This window comes from Equus quagga, chromosome 11 (assembly GCF_021613505.1).
Source record: "Equus quagga isolate Etosha38 chromosome 11, UCLA_HA_Equagga_1.0, whole genome shotgun sequence".
NCBI lineage: Eukaryota > Metazoa > Chordata > Mammalia > Perissodactyla > Equidae > Equus > Equus quagga.
In genome coordinates this window covers 75,147,627-75,175,424 of record NC_060277.1, presented here as the reverse complement: position 1 = coordinate 75,175,424, position 27,798 = coordinate 75,147,627, and the positions used below count along the sequence as shown (strand labels likewise).

The following is a 27,798-nucleotide window of genomic DNA, read 5'->3' as shown; positions in this document are numbered from 1 at the left end:
CACCAGGAGGCGCTGTCGTACCACTCTGTATTAGCTGCCCCATGTACAGTTATTTATGAGTCTGTATTTAAGAAAAACAAACCTCAGTAGGCTTCTGACAGCCACTTGGGCCTTCCTTGTATGACTCCTTGATGGAGATATTTATATGAAATGCATTCTATTTTAACCACAGTGTGAGTGTGGGTGTGGTTGTTTTATAGGGAAAGCAGTCCTAAATTATGTAGGAGGGGGCACTGGTGGTGCCACAGCCTGGACAAATATCCCCCACAACGGGTCGTACCAGCTTGGCCACACTGCCTCTCTGAAATGGTCAGCAGGTACGGGGCAGCACCTGGAGTTGTGGGCACATCTGAAAGCCTGGATGGGCTGAGGGAGCACAGGCTCGCCTGCAGGGCCTGAGCTCACCTCCCCCAGGAGGCCTCTCCCCTGGGGCTGTGGCAGGTGCCATTGCACGGGATGCCAGTTCTCTAGTGAAGGCCTGGACCACACCCCGACTTAGAAAGTCACTGTACTTTGCTCTGGGGGCCGCCTGTGTCACGTGGGTGTAGCCAACAAGGATTTGGCATCTGGGTGAGAAAGCAGGTGAGGCTGGGCTGCGTGTCAAGGACTCGGCAGAGAGTGAAGGACACACGTGTTCCCTGGGGAAGGCTTCTCAGGGGATGAGCCAGGTTTCCTTCTTGGTGAGAGCGAGGAAGGAACTCAGCCAGGGGCTCAGTGGGGTCTGGACAAATCTGGCCCCAGCTTGGGTTTGGTCTCTGCTTCATTGGCTCCATGCCCACTTCTCCCCTCCCCACTCCTACTCAGATGGTAGGGGGTTGGAGGTGTGGAGAGAGGGACATGCCAGGCTCCAGTGTCCAGCAGGGCATCCAGGATGAAGTCAAGAAGGTGGTCACCTAGCATGGTGCCTCCCAAACTCCCACCCTCCTACCCTCCTACGTGCACACGAACCCCCTGGGCTCTCGTCACAGTGCAGACTCTGACCCAGCAGGTCTGCCCTGGGCCCGAGCTGCTGCGTTACTAACAAGCTCCCAGGTGCTGCTGCTGCTGGGCTGAGGGCTACACTTTGAGCCCCACCCTGGTTCCCGAGGTGCTAGACTCTTGATGGAGCTGGCAGGACATGTTGGCACCATGTGGACACTGAGCCAGGCCCCCTGTCCTGGCCCAGTGGCTGGCAGAACACTACACAAGGAGCTACTTTCCCCACCACACTCCAACCACTAAGCCCGGGGGACCCATAGTGGAACCCACAAAAAGGCCTCTCTTCTGAGTCAGCTTCTTCTGACCCCACTGCCACCTCCTCCCACTGGGACACAGGGTTCTGATGAGCTGGCCCTGCCACCTGGCCTCCTGGCCCTGCTTTGGCCCCCATAGGCTCTGGCCCAGCCCTTGGCCCATCTGGGCCTGTTTCCTGGGTTCACCTCTGTTCCCCAGCTTCCTGCCTCAGAGATTCCTGCCCAAGAGGCCTGAGCCTGGCCTGCTTTCTCCCACACCCGTGAAGGGTTTGTGGGGGACCCACTAGGAGCAGGTATGGATGTCAGGACCCACCCCCCCATCAGAATGAGCTCACACTGTCTCCTCCCACTCCCCTCAGCCAGGATACCCCAATTCCAGAGGCTCCAAACTGTCTTTTAATAAACCACAACCAGCCCATATGTGTGCCAACAAGCCTTTTTCTTTATTTCTTTGAAGGACACAGGGAGGGGAGAGCCCCCTGCTGAGAAGGGTCCCATCAGTTGGAGGAAACCAGTGGGGTGTCATCAGGGAGCGTTCCTGGAGTGGGCGAAGGGCTGGTGCAGGTGCAGGAGAGGCTGAAGCTGGGAGACAGGGAGGGGCCGAGGAGACCGCCTCCCCTGGGGAGTGAAGAGCTGCTGGCCTGGGGCTGACTGGAGCTGACTGGGCTGGGGATGCAGCTGAGAGGCAGACGGGGTGTGGGCCTGGGTCGGGCACTTGGGAAGGCCCAGCACCCTCCCTTACTGCCCAGGGAACTGAACCTGGGGCTGCAGCCTGTGTGGACCACCCCTCTCCTCAGATGGATGGATTTGGGCAGCTGGGGCCCCCGGTCCTGCCCCTACTGAGGAAAATGGTCCCAGCCAGCTGCCCTCGGCACTCCAGGCTGGCTGCAGCAGCCTCAGCAGGGCCAGACAAGAGCGTGGTCTCCCCAGAAAAGAGACCCTCTGCAGGCTGGGAAGGGCTGGGGCTGGGGCAGGGACGGGGAAGGTGGAGGTGATGAGCAGATCCAGACAGCAACGTGCCCCAGCCCTCGAGCCCAGACCAGGGATCCCGCCTATAACTGCACATGGGTCAGCCGGATGTGACCCGCTACATCCAGGACGTTGATGGCGCGAAAGTTCTTCATGCGGTGGTTGTAGTCAAACTTGTACACTCCATTCACGGCCACCCTGAGGCGATGGGCTTTACATGTGATGCGCACCTGGACACAGAGGCCACGTCATTTGCCCTCTACTTGGAAATTCCTCAGGACTCAATGCAGGCTCGGGTCTCCCTCCCTCCCTCCTGCCTTCCTGGCACCTTAATCGAGCAGACCCCACACCTGCCTTCTAGCAGCTCTGAAGGATCCATTCTTCACTCAACACGCCCTGGACTCTCCTGCCCCCGTGCTTTTGCACATTCTGTTCCCGCCGCCCAGAATGCCCTTCCTCTTGTGCTCCCAACTCTGCTCCCCTTGCCCACACGGATGATGGCTCATCGCCCTTCAGGATTCTTCCCCCTCCCTCCAGGAAACTGAGCCCTGCCTGTCTTCCCCACATCCTGATGCCCTCCTAGTCGAGTCAGGAGCCCCCCCAGGCCATGTCCCCACCCCATCTTCATTCTCCAACTGGACCCTAAGCCTCCAGGGCAGAAACGCTGGCTTGTCTGTCCTCGTCCCTAGAACCTGGCGCACAGGAGCGCTCCGCGCCTGCACTCCTGCAGCGCCAGCCTCCTAACCTGTCTTTTCCACCCCAAACTTTCTCCTGGAGGCCCTCGGAGCACGTCTGTGAAAATGTCATCACCCCCATCTCAATAGCTGACACTTGCACACATGCACACACTGTCCTAAGCATGTTATAAACACAAATATCATTTCATTCTTACACGTCTGTGAGAGTGATGTTACTCTCAGCCCATTTTTAGATGGGGAAACTGAGGCACAGTTGAGTCGCTTGCTCACAGTCACCCAGCTATCTAGAAATCAAAGTACAGTGTCTCCCTGGCTTGAAACACACCAACACGCTGTATTAAAATCCCAGCTCCCTTCCATGGCCCTCACAGCCCGACATCAGTCGTTTCAACCCTGGGGGAGGAGCATCAGGGTGGATTTACAAATACGGAGGCCCAGGCTCACCCCCACGTTGGCCTGTACCGGCCCAGGCATTGACTTCCCTTCTTTAAGCTCCTGGGGATTTGACTCTATGGTCGGGGCTGAGAACACCTGCTCTCTGTGAGCCGGGCCTCAGCCGCCACAGCCACACCTCTCTGTCCTCACTGTCCACCTGGGAGCCCCCGCCCCATGGTCCCAGACAGGCCACGCCCAGGACTCCGCCTCTGCAGTAAGAGTGGCTCCCTCAGCTGCCTGCCCCAACACACCCGCAGATCTTTGCAAGGCAGCTCCTTCTGCCACTGGGGTCTCAAGGGCACAGTGGCCTCCTCGGAGAGCTGTCAAGTCTAAGGCAGCGCGGCCCCTGCCCCGGGGCTCACTCTGTCCCTCTATTCTGTTTGCTTTCTGCAGAGCACCTGTTCTTATCTGCAAGGGTCTGTCCCCGCGTTTGTGTCCTGCTTCGTCTGCCTCCTAAACCGCTGACTCCGTGGGGCAGGACCTCGTCTGTCCGCTCCATGCTGTACCCCCAGCACCCAGGGTGCTTCCTGCACAAAGTAGGTCTGATAGAATAGCTGAAATGATTGTGGAATGAATGAGTGAGTGAGTGAATAAAAGGAGGACACCTCCTTCTTGGGCTCCACCTGGCACTTATCGCTGTGTGACCTCAGGTCAGTAACCTGCACTTGTGAGTCTGTTTCCTCATCTGTAAACAGCAGATAGCACCACCTGCCCCATGTGGGACAGTAACAGTAAAATAATGGCAACAATTTGTTGAACACTTTTTCTTATTCTGTGCACAGCCCTCACCCCAGAGGCATCAGCTCCCATCTTGTTCGCGGGACCCCCAATGCCCCCTCTCCTGCTCCATTTGCCCCATGTGAGCCGCTCTGAGCTGCAGGCTGGGGCAGTTTACCGTGAAGCTCTGGCCTTGGATGAAGGGCATTGGTCCCCACAGACTTCTCTCCTCATGCCCCCAAGAGCCGTTGATCAGTGAGTTGCGGACCATAGAGTTCTCATTGAAACGGGGGTTCAAGTGGAAGGCGATGTCACTCCCAGAGCGCAGGTTGATGTGGAACCTGGGGGTGGACAGCTCACATGGACCTCCTCTCACCACTGAGCTCCGGGTCCCTGCGCCTCCCCAGCCCGCCCAGAGCCAGGGCGATGGCCAGAATGACCCTGGGCTGTCTCTCTCCTCCCCGAGAGCCCTAGCTTACCATTGAGCGTTGGGCAGGATGGTGCCCGACACAATGATTCTCCTGGAGGGGTACAGGCCACCCGGGATGCAGGTGAAGAATGGATTCATCTGTTGGGAGGAGAGGGAAGGGTCAGCCAGCGGCAGCCAGAGCAGCCACCATGGCAGGGGGCACTTTGTGCCTATTTCCATGAATTTGGACAGTCAACTGAGTTTGACAACCGTGCCTGTAACATATTTTCAAGAAAGAACTCCATGGTATCATTTCTTAATTCAGTAAATGCCAGATGAAAACTTCCCAGCCTTCTTCAAATGAATGGGCTTAAACTGCCATGCAAAGAACTTTAGGCGGACGTAGGACACTTGGGCTGAGAAGGGAAGGCCACTTCCTATGCTCACTGTGAAGGGACCATTTTAAAAGTGAAGCTCCTGTCAAGAGTCTTCTCGTTTACTTGGGTGATTTTAGGAAGCTCAGCTCACTAGAGCACTGCTTCACTGCTGTCACTGCCCCCCGCCTCCCACCCTGCCCAAAGCCAACAGAACCTCCACCCCTCCTGGGAACACAGTTACGTAGGCTGGGTTGGGATAGCCCGTAGGAGGGAAGGTGGGATTCTGTTGAAAACAGATAATTCATGTGCGAGTGACATATGCACGAGCCCCACACATTCGAGAGGGGATGCTTCAATGTGACACTGAGGTCGTGAGGCTTCAGCCCTTGGATTCTCCATGACTTCCTTCTCATGTCAGCCTTGGCAGGACTTCCTGTCATGTCCCAGGCCCCATCACAGTCAACTGCCCCTCCACCCAGGGCAGCCCCACTGACTCCAGGCCTCCCGTATGACGTGCACTGGCAGGAGGAGGAGCAGCAGCTCCATCCTGTGAGCAGCAGGGACATGCTGGTGTTCATCCTCGGGATGCAGGGCCTCCTCTCCACATGCTGGACCACTGCACTCCCTCTCAGTGACAGAAGGAGACGATTTCCTGCTGGTCCCTAGGGGACCTGCCTCTGGGACCGCTGGGTGAGTCCAGCCACCTCCAGAATCTGCTGTCCCTGGGAGAGTTTCACTCTGTGTCTTCTGAGCAGAGGCCCGGCCCCAGTATCCCCATTCCCTTGCTAAACTGCTTTCTTCGTGACTCTGGGACTAGAGAATTCAGCCCTTGGAGAAGGGGGACACCTGAGGCTGTGATCTGACCAGAGCTTTCAGACTCACCTCTGACATCTGTTGAGGGGCGCTCAGCTCCCTGTGGATCATTGTTTGCTTCTGGAAGAAAGAAAATCAGGTTTTAAGCAGCCCTCCCCAGCATAGAGACCACCACCTGCCACCAGAGGGCACCACATAACACAATATCTGAAGTCAGTTAATCCTGAGGGGGTAACTGGCTCTATGGCCCCAACCAGACCCCCAAAATTGGAGGATATGGGTGTTTCCTCTCTCAGGGGATAAGGGAGGGGCAAAAGTTTCCTGTAGAGAAGGAATTTGGCTGCACTGTGGCCTCTGGCCCACCTTTCTTCTCAGGGGAGTTTCTCCAGCACAGCCTCACTTGGCAGGAGGATGGAAGTTGAGGCCTCGGTCTTCTGTGGCGGCCACAGTGGCAGAGGACTGAGCCAAGAAGTGAGTTCCGGGTGTTTCCTAATTCATCAGGGTCCACACCCCTACTCCCTCCCCTCATCACTCAGCCTGGCAGATGCTCAGGGGTTCAGCCCCACCTTTCCTGTGGGTGGGCACTGAAGCCTGGCCCTGCATCCTCCTTTTAACCCACAGGAAGAAGCAAAATGAAGAGCCACGAAGAGAGAGCAAGAGACTGGAAATGGGGGAGCTTATTTGGCCAGCCTGATTCCTGGAGACGAACAGGATGAGGAAATCAAAATGGAGGTTAACCTCGGTACCACACGAGGGTGAGACCATGGCAGAAACTGTGGTCAGAAATGCCCCCCTGATTCTTCCTTGCCTCCTTCCTGCTCCCATCAGCCTTCCTGAGCCTGAGGCCTGGATCTGCTCGCCCTCCCAAGATCACTGTGCTCAGGAAGGGGCGGGGCCAGGGTTGGAGGACAGGAGCATCCCCATTGGCTCCTCCAGAGGGAGAGGAGGACCTGTCTGATGTAGACCAGCCAGCTTCCCTCAGCTCATTGCTTCCAGGGCCGTATTTCACCCAGAAGGTGAAGACCAGCATTTACTGAGGCCTGTCGTGTGCCAGGCTCAGGTTCCAGTGCTCTCCGAGGGAGGCAAGCTTAGCTCCTGTTCCTCTAGTGAGGCATCCAGGCTCAGGAGGGTTAAGCAACTTGCCCAAGCTCACCCAGGGAGCAAGTGATAAAGTCCAAAATGGTGCCCAGTTCTGTGTGGTTGTGTCCACCCACCCTGTCCTCCCCAGGCCAGGACCCAAGTGGGGCTGCCCTGCAAGGGCTCCCTGGAGCCGCACCAGGCCTGCAGCCAGCGTGGCAGGAGGCAGATGCCTGAGCTGGACTGCGATGTGCCAAAGGAAGGCTGGGTGGACAGATACCCGTTCCCCAGCCCCCACTGTTGGGGAGCCAAAGGAGGGGCCGGGCCCTGCTCCCCTTCCTGTCCTGGACCCTGTGCCCCCTGCAACTGACTGATCTTCTTGCCCTGACTGGTTTCCTCTTCTACTGCCCGTGCAAACCACACTCCACATTCACTTACCCGGTGCCTCCTGTGTGCCCGGCACTGTGCAGAGTGCTAGGGATACACACTGAACAAGCCACAGTCCCAGCCTGCAAGGCTCAGGGGTGGAGAGAAAGAGTGGGTGGAGTGACGGGGACAGACACAGAAGCACAGTTACAATGGGATGTGGTCATTGTACAGTGACATGCAAAGTCTATGGAGACGCAGTGGCAGGGGGGCGTCCAGCCATCCCCCAAGCAGGGAAGACGCCCCCTAGGAGCGACATTTCAGCAGAGCATTGAAGGGCCTTTAGGGGTTGGCTCCAGGTGAGGTGGCTAAGGGTGCTGTCAGCACCGGGACAGCATGTGCAAAAGCCTGATGACCCCAGGGAGCCTCGAGTGAAGAGTGGAGGCTGCGTGAGCTTCATGGGGGAGGGCTGAGGCCGGGAGCTGCGCTGGGGCAAGACTGGGGAGGATGCTGCACATCCTGCTGGGGAGTTTGCCTTTGTTTAAAAGGACATGGGGCCTTCAGGATTTTTCAGCTGGGAGAGGATGTGACCAGATTTGCTTACAGGAAGGGCACTGCTGCAGTGGGAGGGTGTGGGGGGAGGGGGGAGCTAGACCACGGTCCTCGTGATGTGGGGTCGGGGGCCTGGACCAGGGCAGTGGCTGTGGGATGGAGAGGCGTTGGTGCCCTGGAGAGAGATTAGGGGAGGGAGGGAAGAAACAGGATGACTCCCAGGTCCCGGCTGTGGGTGCCTGGTCGAGGGAGACAAGCAACCTTTGGTGGGGCCCTAGGCCCTGGCTGGCCTGCTGGCCGGAGCCGGCCTCTGGGGCCCTCTGTCCTTCCTGCTAACAGCTCCACTTCCCGGACTTTTCTTGTTTAACTCACTTGGGGTTTGTGCCCATTGGGTTTGTGTGGGAAATGGGCAGCCTGGGAGAACTGCCTCGTGGAGAAGGCGGGACAGGGCTGTGTGGATGTTCTGTTAAAGTAAAAGGCACCACGGGGTGAAGAGAAGCATTAATGGGGCCAAGAAAGGCAGGGACTGAGCTGAGAGGGAGAGAGTCAGGCAGGTGGGGGGCGGGAGGGTGCTCAGGACCGCGTGGAGGGGCAGTGGGGATGATTAGGCTCCAGGAGGTGACAGCAGGATGGTCCCCCCCTCTCTCTATATATATACCTTTCTCTTTTTCTCTCTCTCCTCTCACCCTCCTTTTCTCTCTCTGTCTCCATCTCTCTCCTTCTCTCTCCTCCTACCCTTGTAGGGGAGACAGTTGGGTAGGGAGAAATAAGAGAGATGGGGAAGTAAGAGAGATGAGCTCGTATTTGCCCAGGGCCTCTGTGTGTTGTCCCCATCTCAGGAGCATACTCGATACCGAAAGTGGTAACAACAGCTCCAGTCCAGCCTCCAGGGCCCTGCGGGAATGTGGGCCCAGCACACCCCAGTCCTCTCAGTTTTCATGAAAGGCCAGAAATCAAGGTTTCCATGTGCTATTTCCTGACATTTTTTTAAGAATTGAGGTAAAATACACATAAAGCCTACCATCTTAACCATTTTTAAGTTTAGAGTTCAGTGGCTCTGAGTCCATTCACATTGATGGGTAAGCACCACCACCATCCTGCCTGGACAACTTTCTCAGATCGCATAACTTGCTCTGACCTTTTAAACGCTGGCAAAATGTGCAAAAATTTTAAAACACAGAGAAGGTCAAGCAGACCCTGGTATAGTCCCATGTGGTCCATTTTGTAGCCTCTGACATTTATTGCCCCATGAACTCACACCAAACCTCGAAGGGCAGCAGCAACTATGCCCCTTCCACAGATGGGGAAACTGAGGCTGGGAGAGGCCAAGTCGCTTGTGTAAGATCCCAGAGCCAATGAGGATGGCAGAGCTGGGATCTGAGCTGGATTCAGTTGGACTCTCAAGCCTGGTTCTTTCTAGACCCACACGGCCTCCTAACCAGAGTGGAAATAGAGAGTGACAGAGAGGAGTGGACTAGGAATCTGGAGACTGAAGCGCAGGTTCCAGACAGAGACAGTGACACAAGAAGCATGAGACGCGAGAACTGAAGATGTGTCCCCAGAGTCACACGTGGGGTTTGGGCTCCCCCAACAGGGCCTAGACACAGCTAGACTGAGCCTGCCCCGAGCCCCTGGGACAGGTGCCAGGTGGACCATCTGACCTGGAAGCTGATGGAGGACAGTTGCACAGCGCCGGTGACAGAGAGGGTGTCCACGCGGTGGAAGGGCACACGGTGTGGGTACTGCACAAAGAGGCTCCCGTTCAACATCACCTGCCAAGTTGAACGCATGTTCCAGGAGAGGGGTCCCAGGCCCGGGCAGGGAACACACCTGGGCCTCCGGGACCCCTGCTTCTAGAAACTAAGACCATCCATGCCTTGTAGGTCAGGGGCACCGGGCTCCAGAGCTGTGTCAGTTACAGGAACATGCCTGTGATCCAACCTCAATCTGTGCTTGGCTCTCCTTGTTGGCTTTTTAGTTCTTATGGTTGTTTATTGCAGTCTGTTTTCTGTCTAATCATAGCTCCCCTGGGTGTTATTTAAATATGCATAAAAATGTTCATAGGGAACAGAGGAGAGGCGACCTCAGGCTGCATATGGCAGGGATGGGAACATGCACCTTCACAGAGATGCGTGGACACAGATATACTCATCTCCACCCATCTTCCTAAGCCCAGAGACGGGACTCTGCTCGCAAAAGCAATTTGCAATGCCTTGCTAGCCATTACTAGAACCTGGATAAAGCTTGCAACAATATGGCCAAAAAACAAATGTTCTCAGGGACTTGGATGGACCAATGGCTACAGCAGAAGAACAGAATGAACTCAGTTTTTAAAGCCCCAGGAGGCCAAAAAAGCCCATGGTGACTTATCTGGTTCTTAGTCCCTGAGTAAAAGAAGCAACAGGTGCTCCTGGACGAGCCAGTGAAGGTGCGTAATGAGGTGCAGCCATCAGTAACACCCTTAAAGGAAATGGTCCTGTCATCTGTCTATGGCGTTACTCAGCCAGATCTCAATGGGTGTGGTTATTTAAAGGCTCTTCCCCAGGTCTGTTAGCGCTGAGGGGACGGGTAGCGGGAGGGAGGGGATGAGAGCTCCTGCTCACCTGGAAACATGAGCTCAGCACCAGGAAGCTGAGCTCAAAGGGACTCCCCCTCTGAAAGGGCAGGTGTGTCTTCTTCTCCTCCAGCCCCCAGAGTCCTTTCTTCTTCGTGTTGCAGACCACAGACCCGCCCTCTTCAAACCGTGGGTTAAAGTGGAAGGCAATGTCATCGTCACTGCGGCCTGTCTGAAAGTTCACAGCAAACCTAGACGAGGGAAATCAGAGAGTCACCTGTAGCCTGGTTTACACCAATGGCAGGAACGGGGGAGCCTCGATCGACTTTGACGGGTGTCTCTCTGGGAACTTGCAGGTGACTGGCGATCGTCAGTCTGTTGTCACTCTCGTTACCATGTAGCGCTTAGTGTGTTTTTGTACAATTATTGCATTTTGCCTTCACAGTGTGATTTTCCTAAAAATAAGTACAAATTGGGTAAATTGTTGATACCACCAGCAAGAAGCATAGGTCTTGGACACTAATTAAAAATTCATGGGACAGAATGGGAAACAAAGACAGAAATGGGAAAAGTGCCTAAAAGAGCCTTCGGCACCAAGTGGACACTGGTTGGAGGTGTACCCATGTCTGCTCAACTGGGAAAGAAGAGAAGAAATTCAAAGCACAGGTGGAATTGATGGGAATATACCTACAAACACAGGGTCTAAAAGGGGAGGCATGACTAAAAACTAAAATAAAATAAAAATGAAATAAAATGAGATACAATAGGAGGTGTCGAACAAATATGAGCTCTCCTGGCATGAGAATTTTCATCAAATTACATTTGATGGCAACTTTAAATGTTTGAACATTAGCTGAATGAGGGTTCCAAAGATGAGGGCAGTTACGGGAAACAGAGGAAGGGAGATCTTGCACGTCTGGGTCAGAGTACACAGAGTTCAACCCTGTAACATGATCACCTGCCTCTGGGCTTGCCCGCTTCTCTCCTTAGGCTGCGAGCTCCCGTCATCCCTATGTCTACGGGGACTCTATGTTAATGGTGCCAGCACGCTATTGGCAGATGGCAGTGCTGCCATTCAGTGTTGGCAGGGGCCGGGTCCTACTCATCTGGCATGTCCAGGTGCAGGTAGCTCGGAGGGTGCTGGGTGAACCATCCTGAACTGACAGGCACCATGGGTTGCTAAGGGGCGAGGCTGCAGAGAAACAAGAGTTCCAGGTACCTGGTTCCACTGGAGGGTAAAACAGTTCCACGGACAGTGATCTCAAGTCCCTCCTGGAGACCCCCTTGGATTATCCCAGAGAAGGGGGTGACCTGCAGAGAGAAGACACATTCTCCTCTGAAATCTCCAGAAGGAACCAGCCTTGCTGACACTTTGGTTTTCGATTTCTGACCTCCAGAACTGAGAGAACAAATTTGTGTTGTTTTAAGCCTGGCCAACCGGGCTGCTGTGGACTTATGACCAGTGTGTGTTAGTGTGTGTCTGAGTGTGAGTGTGTGTGTGTGTGTGTGTGTGTGTGTGAGGCAGGGATCTCGGCAGGCAACAACACTCACTCTTGCTCTGTATGGCGCAGGAGGGTGGGTTTTGCACTGGTTTTCTGGTCCACAGGCCTGGGCTCGCCTCCAGCTCCTGTGCTGGCAGCTCTGCTGTTGGGCAGTCACTGACCTGTCTGCACCCAGTTCCCTCCGTGGGATGGCGGCACCAGAGCCCCAGCCTGGCCGTGGTCTTGGGAGGATTAGACGAGGAGCCAGCCGGAAAGCCCTTGGCTCTCGGGCCTGACAGCGGCCGCTGTTGGCATCAGGGTGACTTCATCCCTGTGCCGGGTCAGGACTGCTCTCTCCTCTGGCCGTGCCTGGAGCCTGAGAACTTTTCCTTCCCTTCCTGTCCAGAAGTGCAGACAGCAGAGCCAGGCCCTACAGGCCAGAGGGTGGGCAGCCTCCTTCTGGAGGCTCAGTGTCACCAGAGGGCCCCCAGCCCCCCTGGCAGAGGGGCTCACCTGCAGGAGGCAGTGCGAGGCTTACCGCCAGAGGGCGCTGCTGCCCAGAGGTCCCGAGGCCCTTCTGGTGGCGACCTTCGCTGTCTGCATTTCCTCATTATCCTCACAACCACCCAGGCCATTCCTCATCTGTGAAGTGCCACCTTCACAGATGAGGAAACTGAAGCACAGGAAGGTGTGGTAACTTTCCCAAAGCCACACAGCTGGTGAGTGATAGAGTGGGGTTTGAAGCCCATCACCTGTGCTTGTAACCGCCACACAGCCTCCTTCTCACCATGAAGCACAGAACATCCTGGCTCCTGGCTCACCGAGCACTTCCCTGGACCAAACAGTGAGTCCTGTCCTGCCTGTGGTCCCAGCCTCGTCCCGGCCCTCTGAGGAGCTGGGACTGAGCAGAACTGCCGGCCCTGTGCCCTTCCCACCACACTTAGGAGGCAGCACCATGGTCCCGGCTGCCGGAGGTCTGCAGGTCCCCAGGGAGCTCCTGGTGCCCATGGGGACCACACCCGTCCTCTTTCCTGTCCAGACTCCAAGGCCCAGTCTGAGATCTATGCTGCCCACAGGAGGACTGTCCTGATTTGAAAAGTCTGGGTTTTGAATCCAAGGACTGGAAAGTAAAAACCAGTCACCAGAATGATACAGTAGCAGGGCCTGGCTGGGGCTCCAGGGTCCCCATCTGATGGAGAACACACCTAGTGGGGCACATTCTGTCTTGGAGGTCCTGCTTCCTGCCTGCCTTCCCCATTATTGCTCTCTGTGGGCACCTCCCGCCTCTGGGGTGAATCAAGGCACCTTCCTTCTCTGCCTCTTACCATCGGGGATCTGGGTCCAGTGGCCCCAACCTCTTAGAGCCGCAGTTCTTCCCTGTGTGATGCGGGGATGACAAGCCTCACGGGGTTGAAATGAGGCCACCTGTAGACAGGGCCTCCACACAGGGGGCACAAAGGTGCAAAAGGTGGCCCTTTGTGCCCCACACTGCAGGGACAGCCCCACTCCTCTCACTCCCGAGATGACCTCTCTGCAGACTCCCTGGACCCACCCTGGCCTCGTGACCTCCCCTCAGGGAGCACCAGCTCCTCGGGGCCCTTCCCTGCTGTGCCCAGATTCCTGCCAATACTGAGCCCATCCGAAGCCCCGTGTGTGCTGGGCACGTGCAGGCACCCTACAGATGCTGCCTCCCTCCATCCTCACTCCAACCCTGGGAGGGGGACAGGGTCACCCCATTCTATGGACATGGAAACTGAGTCCCACAGAGGTCAAAGGAACTTGCCTGAGGTCATCCAGCCACTCAGTGGCTGAACCCAGGAAGGCCAGCTCCAAAGTAAGTGCCCTCGACTGCCGTGCTGTGTTGTCACCCTCCCCAGAAGTCCTGTTTACTGCCCTTCATGCAAACAAAGCATCACTCTTCTCATCACTACTCACGCCTGTCTTCTACCCCCTCCACCAGCAATAGGACCAGGCCCCCAGAGGGAGCTCAGGAACCCTTTGTCACATGCTTGAGTCCCAATGCTCATCATCCTCCAGTCCTTAGAGGCACAGGGGAGACCAGCGTGGAGCAGAGGCTGTGTCAGGATCTCCCCATCTGGCGTTCCTGCCCTTCTTGTGTTCTCTTTAGGATGCCCCCCTCCCCTGCCCCCTGCCTCCCAAGAGCTGTTTCCTCAGAGCCCCAGAGCTGCTTCCCCCGGGCCAGCACTGCCCCACACCCACAGCCCAGCACTCACTGGGTTCAGGTAGGGAGGCTGGGCACAGGTGAAGACCATCTCCCGCCTCCTCTGTGGCCACCACTGCTTTTCACACCAGCTGGACAGTTGTCTGCACTGGGGAGGACTCCACAGAGATATAAATGTGATTGCGATTTGGCAGTTATTCAATGGGAGGGAGCCAGGAGCAAGAGGAAGCGGATCTAGAGAGATAAAGGTTGAGTCCTGGGGCAGGAGGGGCGAGGGGGGACCTGGAGAGAGGGAAGTGGAAATTCCCCACCCCAGTGACCCTTCCTCCTCTCTCCTCCTGTGTTGCACCCCTGAGACTCAATCATATCTGGCTCATAGAAGTTCAAAGAGCCTGACCACACTGACATGACAGTGAGTTTCTAGACGATTCTGCCCATTAGTATGTAACTGTCTCCTGAGGATGCTCAGTCAGCGTTCCGAAAACATTGGGGATTTTGGACAGGGCCTGTGTGGCTGCACATGCCTGAGCCCGGGCTGGTGGTGGTGGTGAGAAGACCTGGTTATATCCATTTTACACACAGAGTAACCAATGCTCAGAGAGTCTAAGGGTCATACTCAAGGTCACACAGCTCACATGTGGCAGCCTGAGCTATATGAGGATACTTAGGTTCTCAAAAAAGTATGTCTCCCTTTTCAATTCTATTCTTTGTATAAAAACATAATCATTAGGAAGAAATGTTTTGCAAAGAGAAAGCGTCATAATGGAGATTGTTGTCCAGGAGTATTGTGGTGCCCTGGGAGCTTCTGCGCCCTCTCTATGAACTCATTTCCTTTTTCTCGTCTCTTCCCTCGCCTTGTCTGGGCTTCAGAATTGAGACAGGAGAAGTCTTGGACATAAGAGAACATCCCAAGTGATATGGGATAGGGGAGACATATTAAATAAACTGTCCTTCATTGGCTCTAGCACCTGGTTAAGAGACATGATTGATGAGAGAGTCGAGCAGGAGAGGCTGGGTCGGGGCAGTGAGGGTGGGTTGGGAATGTTGATATCAAGCAGGTCGCTGCAGTGAGCTAGGGAGAGGCCCAGGGGTCAAGCCAGGGATGAGAAGTTCAGGGTCATTCAGGCCCCAGTGGGTAGAAAGCGCCCCAGGGCCGCACATCTGTCTGCACCCCTCTTCCTTCTTACCCTTCACTCGATGCACCAGAATTTGCAAAGACTGACTTCTCTGAGGTGCTCCCATAGACTGAAGCTACATGTCCCCCCTACTTACCCTCCATCCCCACCATATTCCTGGATCCCCCAGAATTTGACTGGATTTAAGGGGCAGAAGGCACAGCTGGAGCAGAAAGGAGGGAACAGGGGGGAAATTCTTTGCAATCCTTGCTGACACCAGGGACCACAGGGACAATGTCATCATTGGGATATGGAACTCCCATTCACTACCTGGTTGGAATGTAAAATAATGTAACTTTGGAAGCTTCTTGGTGGATTGCGGTGAGTTCAGATATCTACCTCTCCTGTGTCCTGGCTGTTCTACTCCTAGATATTTACCCAAGAGAGGTAAAGACACATACACATGTTCATACCAGCTTGACTCACCAGAGTCCCCTACTGGAAACAACACAAATGTTCACCACCAAGGAAAAGAAGAAGCAAATTGCAGTATTCATATGATGGAATATGAGCCACAGACACAGGAAACAACATCAATGAAGCTCACAGTCGAGCAGAAGAAGTCAGACACACGTGAGCATGTGCTGTGCTCACAGGTCAGAATAGCGATTTCCCTTGGAGGGGCCTCAGAAGCCTTCTGGGGTTGGCAGGTTTTGAGCTTGATCTGGATGCTGGTCATGAAGCTGTTTTACATAGCTAAAAACTTATCCAGCAAACTAGATCCGTGCATTTTACTCTACCTGTATAATATCTCAATAAAGTTCTGTTAAAAAAACCAAAAAACTCCCAGAGTGCAGGGATATATAGGGACAGCTAGAGTACCAGCCACAAGCACTTTGGGGTCACCACATACCTTGGTGGTGAGTCACAGTGACTCTAGCCCATAAAGGAGAGCCCCAGGGACCTCTGCCCCCAGCCTGCAGGGAGGGACGACAGTCAAACCCAAGGCTAGTGAGTTTTCGGATGAATTAAGACAGTAGGGAGGCATCTTCAAGACAGAGTGCCAGGGCACAGTTGACCTGGGCAGCCTGGCATCACTGTGGGGTCACCACGATCCAATACCTGGGCCTCACTCTGGGCTAAAGGAGGTGGGAGGCAGCCCTTGGGAAAGTTCCATCTCAGAGCTCTGTCAGTCAAAGTCCCTGACACGTGTCTGACGCTCTCTGTTCTCTGCACTGTAGACCGAAGGGTCTGTGCAAAGTGTGAGTCTGCCACTTCACACCCCTTAGGATGGCGACTGTCAAAAAACCAGAAGATGACAGGTTGCTGAGGATGTGGAGGAGGCGGCCTTGGGCACTGCTGATGGGCAGGTCAAATGGTGCGACTGCTGTGGAAAAGGTGGTGTGAGTGCCTGACGATACGCTTTGGATCGCTGAGGCATCCGTTTCAAAGATACCCATCTCAAATAAACGTATTGCCAGCTGGATGACACAACTGCTTGCAAAACAACCAGATGAGGAACTGCTCTGTCCCTACACATGAGGTTCTCTCTTTCACAAAGCCCTGGTGACCTAGATAACTGACTGAGTGAGTGACCGTACTCTTCCTTTGCTGTCCCCTAATTCGCACGCAGCTACCCCACCCTTGGGACTTGAGCATCTGTGGATTTTGGTATCTGTGGGGGTCCTGGAACCAATCAATAATCTATAGAACAAATAGACAGCAAATCTCTAAAGAGTTGGATGATTTAAACACTATCACCCCAATGTAGTTGTCATTTATGGAACTGTGCTCTCAACAGCAGTAGGATATACCTTCTTCTCAAGCACACATCAAAATGAAATCAAAATCTCAGCAGGCTGTGTTCTTGAGGGTTGGGGGGAATTAGCAAGCTGATTCTAAGATTTATGTGAAACGTTAGAGGATCTAGATGAATGAAAACAATCTTTAAACAAAGAGAAACAGAGATCATTTACACTATCTTGATTCCATGACTTACTCTAATGCTACGCTAAGCAGGATGGTAAGGTATTGCTGTGAAGATAGACAATTTGGTCAGACAGAATAGAGAGTCCTGAAATAGACCCACACTTATTTGGTCAATTGATTTTCAACAAAGACACCAAAGCAACTCAATGTGCAAAGGAAACCCTTCTTAACAACTGGTGCTACACACTCTCGTTACGTACATGGAAAACAGCGAACTTTGATCCATACCTCAGCACACACAGAAAATAACCTAGAAATGGATCATAGATGGAAATGTAAAACCTAAAACTATACAGCCTTTAGGAAAGAAATAGAGGAGGCTACCTGTATCCTGAGGATGGGCAAGGCCTTCTTGGACAGCACCCAAAACCCCACAACCATGAAGGAAAAAAAAGGTAACATAGATTTCATCAGATTAAAAACTCCTGTTCATCACCTGGCTAAAATCGCTACAGTTATAAAGACTGACAACACCAAATGTTAGCAAGAGTATGGAGCAACTGCAACCTTCACTAACTGCTGGGGAGAGTGGTAAACCACACCACAACGGTGACCCACATTGCAAATTGTTCTGGTACTTTCTCGTAAAGTTAAGCATGCCTTCCTTATAACCTAGAAAATCCACCCCTAGGTATTTACTCAAAGTAAATAAACTCATATGTCCACACAAAGACCTGTGCAAGAATTTCTTCGCAGCTTTACACATAAATAGCCCAAGTGTCCAACGGAAAGCAGATGGATGAACAATCCTAGTGCGGTCATACAACAGAACACCATGCGGTAATAAAAGAACAAACCGCTGATGAACAAGAGAGAGAAGTCTCAAAAATGTTCTGCTGAGAAAAAGAAGGCAGACACAAAATGTGCACACTGAATGCTTCCGTTCATAGGAAGTTCTAGAACAGACACAAGAAATCTGTGACAAAGGACATCAGACTGGTTGCCACTGGAGGAGTAGGGGTGGCCTGTGAAGCGGCCAGAGGGATCTTTCTGGGGTGATAGAAACGATCTCTATCTCAATAAGAGAAGGGGCTATTTGCATGTATGTACTTGTCAAACTCACCATTCTATACATGTGGGTGCTATGCTTTTCACTGTGAAGTCCACCTCAAATTTCTAAGAAATAGCCTGAGATAGGCCCAAGGAGCTCAATCCCATGTGTATTTCAAAATTAAAAAAAAAAAAAGCACAGAACCGGCCCTTCTGTATGTCAGCAGGAGAGATGGTGAGGATGGAGAGATGCCATATGTCACCCAGGAGAGACCATGCAACATGAGGTCGCCGAATCGTCTTCCAGCCTGGACCGGACCACCTCCAGGCCCGGGCTGACTCTCCCACTGGCCTGGGAATTCAAGGGGGAGCATCGGCATGCGGACAACATGCTCCAACAGAAGAATCATCCCGCTGCCTTAGAGAAGGCCCTGCTCCAACTCTCACGCTCCTTCTCTTAGCCTCTGCTTGGCAAAGGCTCACAAGGGCTCTGGTACCCACGTTGTGGACAGGGCCAATCAAAGGGCAGCCAGGCTTCCTGGGACTGACTCCCTGAGACCCAGTGATGAGCCCCACCTGCACCCAGGCCTGCCCTTTGTCCACAGGGGCTGCTGCCTGAGTCACTCCTTCTCCATCAGGAATGGAAACTGAACACTTCTTTGGAGGAAAGGGGAAGGAGGGAGGAGGCTTGGCTTGGAAGGGGAAGGACACGAGGATCCCTAGTTGGGGCAGAGAAGGGACCCTGGCAGGGCAGGGTGGCAGGCTTCCCCCTGGCTTGGCCCCCAGCCCCTTCCCGCTCCTCCCTCCAGCTGAGCTCCCATTAGCAGAGCCCGGCAGGGCAGGTCTCGGCCTGAGGAGAGGGATTTAAACTATCCGGGGAAGGAAACTCAGTGAAGCTCAGACAGCACATTACCTAGAACAGGAGGCAGACAAGCAGCAATATTCATAATCAGTATTATTATAATAATAATAGTAGCGGCTGGTGTTTGTTAGGTAATTAGTATATGCCAGCATTTTACATGCATCGTCTCTTAGTCCCCACAATAGACCTGTGTGTGCAGCTTGCTTGGTGACATAATAGAGAAATGTGGAAACAGTGTAAAAAGGGTGAGCTCTGAAGGTTCAAGTCCCTGACCCACCACTCACTAGCTGTGACCTTGGGCACAGGAGTCAACCATCTCAGGATTTCTTCCCTTGTCTGTAAAATAGAGGTAACAGAGCCTTGCTTGTGGGGTTGTTGTGAAGAACAAATGAGTGGATACACATGCAACCGTCACAATTCCTGGCACCAAATAACTGCAGGGGTGGAGGAACATCCACGTCCCACAGGCTAATGCACATGTGTCCAGAGGGTCAGAGAAGGGGGCTAACACACCCTGAGGGTCTCCTCGGATCCCAGAGTTTATAACCTCAGTGCATTTTCATGCCATCTAATTTCATTCTGTTTCACCATGAAGGGTCTCATTTGCCCCCAACTTCCCTGGGCAATGGGCAGGGGCAGGTCACAGGTGACAGGCGAGTGTGGCTCCTCCTGGCCATCCTCCCCGGGGACAGATGCTGTCCTAGGGAGGGTCCAGAGCACCCTCTTCCTGTGCCGAGGGGAGGCTCTCAGTCTGTGTGGGGAGCATAGCACGGGGGTGACTGGCCCCAGGAGAGGAGAACTAACGAAATCAACGATCACGGGCCTCCCAGCCCAGAGGACTAGCTCTCTGGCCTTGGTGTCCTCAGTGATAATAACACCTCCAAAGACTGTGCCCCCCTAAAGAGAGTGGCCACAATAGGAAAGTGACGGTCAGAGAAGCAGAGTCTGGCATTGATCCCCACTGTCCAGGAGAAAATGAGAGAGCCTGAAACTCGGGGACAAGGGGACAGGGAGTCATTACGACTGTAGGGAGACAGATGTGGCTCATCAGGCCTTCTTTCTAGATGAAATAACATAATACTAATATTTTTACCATTTATGGAGCACCTGTTTACCAGACACAGTACCATTACACATGTAGTATTTCAGACAATGCTCGTACAAGCCCAGAGAGACAGGTTTTGTGATCATGTTCATTCACAGAGATGGGACCAGGGCTCAGAGGGTTCAGTCACCAGCTAGTAAGTGGAGAGCCAGAGTTTGAAACCACATCTCCTGGCTCCAGTGTCCACACTGTGACCACCCTGTAAACTGCCTCTGGAGACTCCTTGCGACTTGCCCCCTCACTTTGCGCTGCTTTGCTGCTCACCCAGCACCTCTGGGTGTGGCACCCCAGGGGCCTGCAGTCATGGGCTCTTCTCTGAATGGACACCTGGCCTCTGTGGCATACATCGGTGTTTGGTGGATTTAGTCACTGTGAGTCTGTAGTTCACCAGTGGGAGTCCTGCTAAAGTTCAGATCTGGGTCAGAGAGGGACAGGACTCTGGTGCATGATTAGTTTTGCAGGATCGTGTCAACTTGGAGGGCTGCTGATCACCCTTCCCTGGCAGTCCTATCTCTGGGCACCACTTTTCTGAACATGAGCCAGGCACATGAGCCCTTTTGATGTTGATGGAGCCAGGACTTCAGGGTCTTCTCTCCCCTGCAGCTGGAAGGAGGACAGTGTCTGCTCCAGAGGCCTCAGTGGGGCTTCATTTTCCATTCCGATTTCTTCCATCTGTATCCAGGCAGCTACTGGGTCAAGGACAAGTGGCTGCCTCCCTGCTCTCAGCCAGGCCCTCACCTACTTCCTGGACATCACAACTCCCCCAAACCAGCTGCTGCTCTGAAAGCTGGCCCAGAGGCCAAGACCAGAGGCTGGAGACCCCGTGTCAGGTGAAGGTCAGGGCTGGCCGGTGAGGCAGGGACAGGGTTCCAGAGTTGGGGGAGCCAGAGCTCAGAGCTGTTCTTTAAGCTCTGATGGGGATCCACCCCAGCTTTCCAAAGTGAGACTGTCCAAGGCTGGTGAGACGTCAGGCATCTTCTCTCATCCCATCTCTAGGACACAGTTGCATTGACTGAACTGAATTTTTCTGAGTGTCTGTAGGACACAACTGAAGTGCTTCTTCGGAAATTAGCTAGCAAAGGAGAGCTGCTATTTCTCGTCTGTCTTGTATTCCCCAAGCCTGGAACAAGCCTGGAGCTCAGGAAGTGTTAGAAGATGGATGGTTTAGATGAATGGATAAATGGACATAGTGACAGATGAGTAGTTGAATGAATAAATTAATGGGAGAATGCATTAACTCACCTGCCGCTTTCTAGGCCCAAGTCTTTGCAAAAGGTGCTGAATATCGTTATTACTATCACCTTCATAGCTAATTATGCTGATTCCAGGCACCTCCACTGCCATTATCCTGTGGGTACAGTGTATTAACTTGGCACACAATTTCTAATTTAATTCTCACAGCATCCCCTGAAGGTAGGTTATACTATCCTCATGTGACAAAGATTAAGTAATTGGGGCCAGGTCCCACAGTTCGAATCCAGTCAAACTTTGAACCCAGTTCTGTATGATTTCAAAGCCCAGCCCCAAATTAGATTATAGTAAAGATCTGACTCCTGCCCACAAGTGGCTGACAGTGAAGTTCCGAGCACACGAGTTCAGTAAATGCTACTCGCTGGCCTGAGTTCCCCCAATACCTGAATGGTTCCATTTCCAGCTTTGTCAACTCAGCACCCTGGACAGCGCCTGGAACTTCCAAGTGTTTGTTGAGGGAGGGAATGAATAAAGCAATGAATTAATACCGGATTGTGACAGCCTCTTCCCTCAGTGTGGGGCAGGAACCCTGAGTGGCTCACACTGCTCTTGGCTTTCAGCCCTCGGAGTACAACAAGTGGAAGTTCACCAACAGCCCCACATTCCTGGACGTCCTGGAAGAGTTCCCCGTCCCTGCGGGTGTCTGCTGGCTTCCTCCCCTTCCATCTCTATATTCTGAAACCCCGGTGCTACTCCATCAGCTCCTCCAGGGACCGCACACCCACAGAGGTCCACCTCACCATAGCTGTGCTCCCGTACCACACCTGAGGTAAGGCTGGGGCAGAGGCTCTGGGGCCGTTCAACTCTGCTATTTACAGACAGCTCTCCAACATCTCTGAGCTTTTGTCTCCTCATGTGTTAAACACTCACCTTTGCTGTTCACAGAAGGAGGAGGTGTGAGGGGGGGATTACTATGAACCAGGCGCTGAGCTAACCCTTTTGTATGTGTATTATCGGTAACCATGTGAGATGGGGCTGTGTGCATTTTACAGGTGAGGAAACTGAGGCACAAAGAGGTTAAGCCACCTGCGTAAAGCCACACTATTAGCAGGTAATAAGTGAGATTCAAACCCAAGTTGTCTGACTGCTGAGTCCAAGTTCTTAACCATCCTGCTTCACTCTGCTGTCATACTACTGTGAGGACGATTTAGTGGGATCGAATTAGCTAGGAAGATGATAGTAATAATGATATTCAGCACCTTTCGCAAAGACTTGGGCCTAGAAAGCAGCAGGTGAGTTAATGCATTCTCCCATTAATTTATTCATTCAACTACTCATCTGTCACTATGTCCATTTATCCATTCATCTAAACCATCCATCTTCTAAAACTTCCTAAGCTCCAGGCTTGTTTCTTAGTGGGAGCCCAATGAGTCTTCATCTTCCTGACATTCCAGCCAAAAACAGGGATGATCCTGTCTGGATTGTTCATTGACTCCCTCACTCACTCACTCAGCAGTGATGTATTTCACAGGTCTCTGTGCTTGGCACCATGGTGGAAACAGCGCATGTTGCCTCTGCTTCATGGAGCTTCCCATCTAGAGGGGACAATGAAGAGAGAGCATGGAAATAGATGACTCTTATTATGTGGGTGCTAGGAAGAGGAGCGCAGGGGCTGTGAGGGCAGAGGATGAGGGATGGGCTCACATAGGCTGGAAGGTCCAAACCTTGTCAATTAGGGCGGGCTCCTCCGCTGGATGAACCGTGCCCCTGGCTGTGCCCTCCATAACTGAGCGTTGCCTGGGTTGGAAAGCTGGGAGCTGGCCCACACCTCAGAGCCCTCTGTGCTGGGAGCAGCACAGTCACACAGTTTCTAAAAACTGGGCAGAGGCCTAATTGCTTTGCCGGAGACCATCAGCCCAGACCAAGTCTCCATCATCAGATCAAAAGAGGACAGGCAGGCACATGCTTTGAGAGCAAGATTCCATCCAGAGGAAAACCAAAGGGACTTCTCAAGTTGGGTGGAGGTCCCCTATATTGCTGGGCCGTTGGGAATGGAATGTAACCCAGAGAAAGATGGAGCTTCCACAAGCCCAGGAGGGGACACTCGAGGAGACAGAGACATTTCAGAGCAACTGAATGCTCAGCACGTTGTCCACCATCCAGGCCTCCTACCAGCAAGGGCTATACTCATAGAGACACTCTGAGGCAATGACTGTGGCCACCCTGTGGGACCACTTTATGCTACTGTCATTGGAGCTGAGTGCCAGGCTGGGCGAGTCCCAGAGAAACTCTTGGAGGGAGCACTGGAGTAGGAGTCGGGGAAGCCGAGCTGTGACCTGACTCCACTGCTGCCTGAGTGACCTTGTACAGGTCATTTTCCCTCTGAGACCCAGTTTCTGAAGTGGCCGAAGGAGAGGTTTTCAGACTCTCTGGTCCCTTCCAGCCATTACCAGCTCTGGGTGTATAGAGGGTGGATCTCAGAACCAGGAGGAAAACAGCCCCTCCTTAAAGCCGGCAGAGCTCCTGAGTGGGCTGTTGGAGGAGGCAAGTCAGTGTGGCAGGAGCTGCTGGGACAGGTGCCGCACGGGCGCTAGGGGGTGATGTTGTCAGATCTGTCCTATCCCTGCCGATGGACAGGGCCCCCCTGCACCAGGGCATCTGCAGCACATGGTTCTGTAGCCTGAAGCTGCTTGACCCCGTGAGCTGCTTTGTGCGGAGGTAAGTCCCCCTCTGGTTTGTCCAATGTGGAGTCACTAGGCCGTGGGACTTCTGGGTTGAAAGGGAGAGATCTGGGGTTTAGGTGCCATTCTGGGCCCCTTAGCCCATGAGAAGGCACTGGGCTCACACTGGGCCTCTCCATTCTATCTCCTGCTATAGAGTATGGCCAAGTCTCTAGCAGGGGCATGGACAGAGATGCCAGTGGTGGTGGAGCCCAGGGAACAATGAGGCCCAGCTTTTTCTCAAAGGGTCCCTATGGTGAAGTGACGGTGTCTCTAGACAGGGGAATGAAGCAGCCTGCAGGAGTTGAGAAAAATTATTTGAGCTCATTGTCTCCATCCCCCCACCACTATGACCCCTAACCACACCCCCAGGTCCTCAGTCCTTCTCCTGTGTGTGCATCAGTCGACAGTGCCTGAGGACTGGGGCCTCTCTCTTTCTGTCCCCCTCAGTGACGGTGGCTTCTAGCTCCCTGAGGACCACTCCCATCCTTGCACCCTCATCGGGCCTAGCATGGGCATCGCCTACTTCTGCAGTTTCTGACTGCAGTGGCTCCATGATGCCGAGAAGAGAGGTACAGCTGGAGGGCTCCTTGGAGGTGGGAAGGGGGCACCTGTTGACCAGCACCCGCCTGGGAGCAGGACTGGAGCTGTGGGAGAGTTGTGCCACCACCCAACAAACAGTCACTGGCCCCTCTCCCAACTTTGCCTCAGCCTGTGTGGACAAGTGATCTGAACACCCTGGGCCTCAGGTTCCTCATCTGTAAAGTGGGAAAGTACTACATTGGATGCTTAGGGGGATGAAATGAGATTTCAGGTTGAGGCCCCAGCTCCTCAGGCCTTGAGCCGGGACCTGCCCTTGGTGGCCACCCGGTAACTGCACCCCGCTGGGTCTTGCAGGGCTCCAAGGTGGCCCCATGACCCTGATGTTCGGGTGCAGCCACCCAGATGAGGACCACCTCTATCAGGAGGAGATGCTGGAAATGGCCCGGAAAGGGGTGCTGCATGAGGTGCACACAGCTTGTCCTCACCCGCCTGGCCAGCCCAAGGTAAAGGCAGCAGCTGCTGGGGTAGTGGGGGAGCCTTCAAAGCTCAGACTATGGGGGATGCCTGGCTCCCCACACGCCCCTCACACCTCTGAGCCTTCATCTCCTCAGCTCTAAAGGGAGGCGGGTAGTTATTACGTTCACTCTTCCAGGAGAAGAGACAGGGCCTGAGACGTTCAGGATCCAGTCAGGGGCACATAGTGGGTTCATCCCAGTGCCCAGCCCCATGAAGGTCCTCCTCCCAGGATATGTGACTACCCAGGGAGAGCTGGTCCAGGCCAGCTTCACGCTCAAGCACAGCAAGGCTGGAGGACAGCTGCTGCTCCCACCACGGCCTGTGGGCTCTACTGCCCCAGGGGGCACTTTGCCGTGTGAGCCTGGGGAGTTGGGACTGATTCTTGGCTCATTCCTTGTGAATTTGCCCCATCAGAGCTCCTCACAGATCCACTGCTCCACGCCTATTGCTGAGGTCACTGGCATCTTGTGTGGAACAAGAGCAGAGAGTCGCCGATGGACTTCTGGGCTTCTGTGTAATGGGGAGCCCAGGGCTCTGTGCCCTGCTCTGAATGACAGTGGGGTTCCCAGGGACAGTCGGCCCCGAGAGGCTCCCTTCTATGGGGGGTGGGTACCTGGGCCTCACTGGGCAGGGGAAATGGCTCGAGTGATGCCTCTTTGAAGCATGGTGAATTCTGAATCAATCCAGGAGCCCCACTGGATGGTCAGCTCCTTGTGACCGTCCATCACCACAGTCCCAGCCCAGCCCTTGCCAGTCAGGGTGTCAGTGCACCTCCGCATCCCAATACTGGTCCCTGTGCAAGGTCCTGGCTGGGAGGGTGCTCACTCTGCTCCTGAGGGTGCAGCCCATCATGCCCCTGCCCACCTCCCCATGGCCAGCAGGCCCGACTGCAAGCTTTTCACCCAGCGGCAGGGGCCGGCACCCACCATCTCCTCTGGTTTCAGGTCTACGTTCAAGACATGCTGCGCCAGCAGCTGGCTGGCGAGGTGCCTCACGTACTCCATGAGGAGCAAGGCCACATCTATGTCTGTGGGGATGTGCGCATTGCCTGGGACGCGACCCACAACCTGAAGCAGCTGGTGGCTGCTAATCTGAGTCTGAGTGAGGAGCTGGGCAGGGGCCATTTTTTCCAGCTTAAGGCACAGCAGCTGGCGTGTGGACTAGGGATGGAGGTCAAGGACACGGGCCAGGGAGCTAGGACTCGAGAGTCGGGCTCAGAACAGTCCTGGACCCCAAAGGAATCCTACAGGTGGCTGGAGGTCAGGGCTGGCCGGGCAGTGAGAGGCCTGACTGTGCATCCTGGTCTGTTATTTAGTTCAACAGAGGCAAATGCCTTGCTGTATGACAAGACTTCTCAGAGCCTCTAACATACTCTGTGCATCGTGACACTTCAAGGTGGTAGCAAGTACGCAGCATCTCCCAAATGCATTTATCTCAGAGCCACATTTCCTGGAGTCTCTGGAGGGACAAGCTCTAGGCAGGCCTTGCTGTCCATCATAAGCTTGGGGAGACGCTTAGACGTCCACATCACAGCAGGCGCCGATGGGAGGGAAAGAGCCCAGTTTAGATCCCACATGATCTAGGCTCGGCAGTGGGAAGGCAATGGCTCAGGGGTGTACGTGTGACAGGGAAGTGGGGAACCCCAGGGGCTCGTCCCAGCCTGGACCTGATGAACGAGAGGTGGCTGGAGCAGCAGAGCTGACACCCTGGTCTCTGTTTCCCTGTAAAGAGCCAGAAGCGCTACCATGAAGACATCTTTGGTGCCACAGTTCCCTACAAGCTGAGAAAGGATGGGGCCACAGGGCAGCCCAGCCATCCCAGAGCGCCATCAGCCCCAGGGAAAAGTTAAAGCTGCTGCCACAGAATTCAGTGACGGAGCCAACTCTGGATTACAGCCTGCGGAGATGGAGGGAAATTATCCCCAGCCTCACATCTTATTCCCCCATCTCCTTCCCCCCAACCCTTTTCTTGACCACATACCAAGTCGTTGCCTGGACTGAGTGGAACCTCCTGTCTGTCTTGAGTCCACCCGTCCCTGGATAATGGAGAGTTGGGTCTCCCTGGTCCCTTGGAGACAATCTGCAATGCCAGGCACATCGAGTGGGAGCAGATGGAACCGGTTTCTGATTGCACCTCTTGGAGTGACCACCAGGCAGCTGTCGTACCACTCTGTATTAGCTGCCCCAAGTACAGTTATTTACGAGTCTGTATTTAAGAAAAGCAAACCCAAGTCTGCTCCTGACAGGCACTTGGACCTTCCTTGTATGACTCCTTGATGAAGATATTTATGTGAAATGCATTGTATTTTAACCACAGTGTGTGTGTGTGTGTGTGTGTGTGTGTGTGAGCAGTTGTTTTATAGGGAAAGCAGCCCTAAATTATGTAGGAGTGGGCACCGGTGGTGCCACAGCCTGGACAAATATCCCCCACAATGGGTCGTACCAGCTTGGCCACACTGCTACTCTGAAATGGCCCCCAGGTACAGGGGCAGCACATGGAGTTGTGCGCACATCTGAGAGCCTGGATGGGCTGAGGGAGCACAGGCTCGCCTGCAGGGCCTGAGCTCACCTCCCCCAGGAGGCCTCTCCCTTGGGGCTGTGGCAGGTGCCATTGCACGGGATGCCAGTTCTCTAGTGAAGGCCTGGACCACACCCCGACTTAGAAAGTCACTGTACTTTGCTCTGGGGGCCGCCTGTGGCACGTGGGTGTAGCCAACAAGGATTTGGCGTCTGGGTGAGAAAGCAGGTGAGGTCGGGCTGTGTGTCAAGGACTGGACAGAGAGTGAAGGACACACATCTTCCCTGGGGAAGGCTTCTCAGGGGCTGAGCCAGGTTTCCTTCTCCAGTGAGAACGAGGAAGGAACTCAGCCAGGGGCTCAGTGGGGTCTGCACAAATCTGGCCCCAG

The 27,798-nt window shown here is 54.1% G+C and overlaps 1 protein-coding gene and 1 pseudogene across 1 annotated transcript; one reads left to right on the top strand and one right to left on the bottom strand.

Moving 5' to 3' along the window:
* Positions 1–1,699: 1,699 nt before the first annotated feature.
* LOC124247408 (galectin-9-like) lies at positions 1,700–13,987 on the bottom strand. Its single transcript, XM_046676630.1, has 8 exons — positions 13,915–13,987; positions 11,419–11,510; positions 10,249–10,450; positions 9,307–9,417; positions 5,720–5,770; positions 4,531–4,619; positions 4,230–4,392; positions 1,700–2,431 (listed from the first exon to the last, which is right to left on the bottom strand). Exons 1-8 carry the CDS (start codon positions 13,951–13,953, stop codon positions 2,285–2,287), a joined length of 894 nt encoding a protein of 297 aa, XP_046532586.1. The 5' UTR covers positions 13,954–13,987; the 3' UTR covers positions 1,700–2,284.
* A 3,316-nt stretch (positions 13,988–17,303) lies between these two features.
* On the top strand, positions 17,304–26,742 carry LOC124247223 (nitric oxide synthase, inducible-like; annotated as a pseudogene).
* The last annotated feature ends 1,056 nt before the right edge of the window (positions 26,743–27,798 follow it).

Coding starts and splice junctions, on each gene's coding strand:
- LOC124247408 (XM_046676630.1), bottom strand. CDS start 13,953: ATGGTCTTCACCTGTGCCCAGCCTCCCTACCTGAACCCA. Junction 11,511..13,914: donor AGCCTCCCTACCTGAACCCA/GTGAGTGCTGGG, acceptor TTCTCTCTGCAG/GTCACCCCCTTCTCTGGGAT. Junction 2,432..4,229: donor TCCAAGGCCAGAGCTTCACG/GTAAACTGCCCC, acceptor CTCTGTGTCCAG/GTGCGCATCACATGTAAAGC.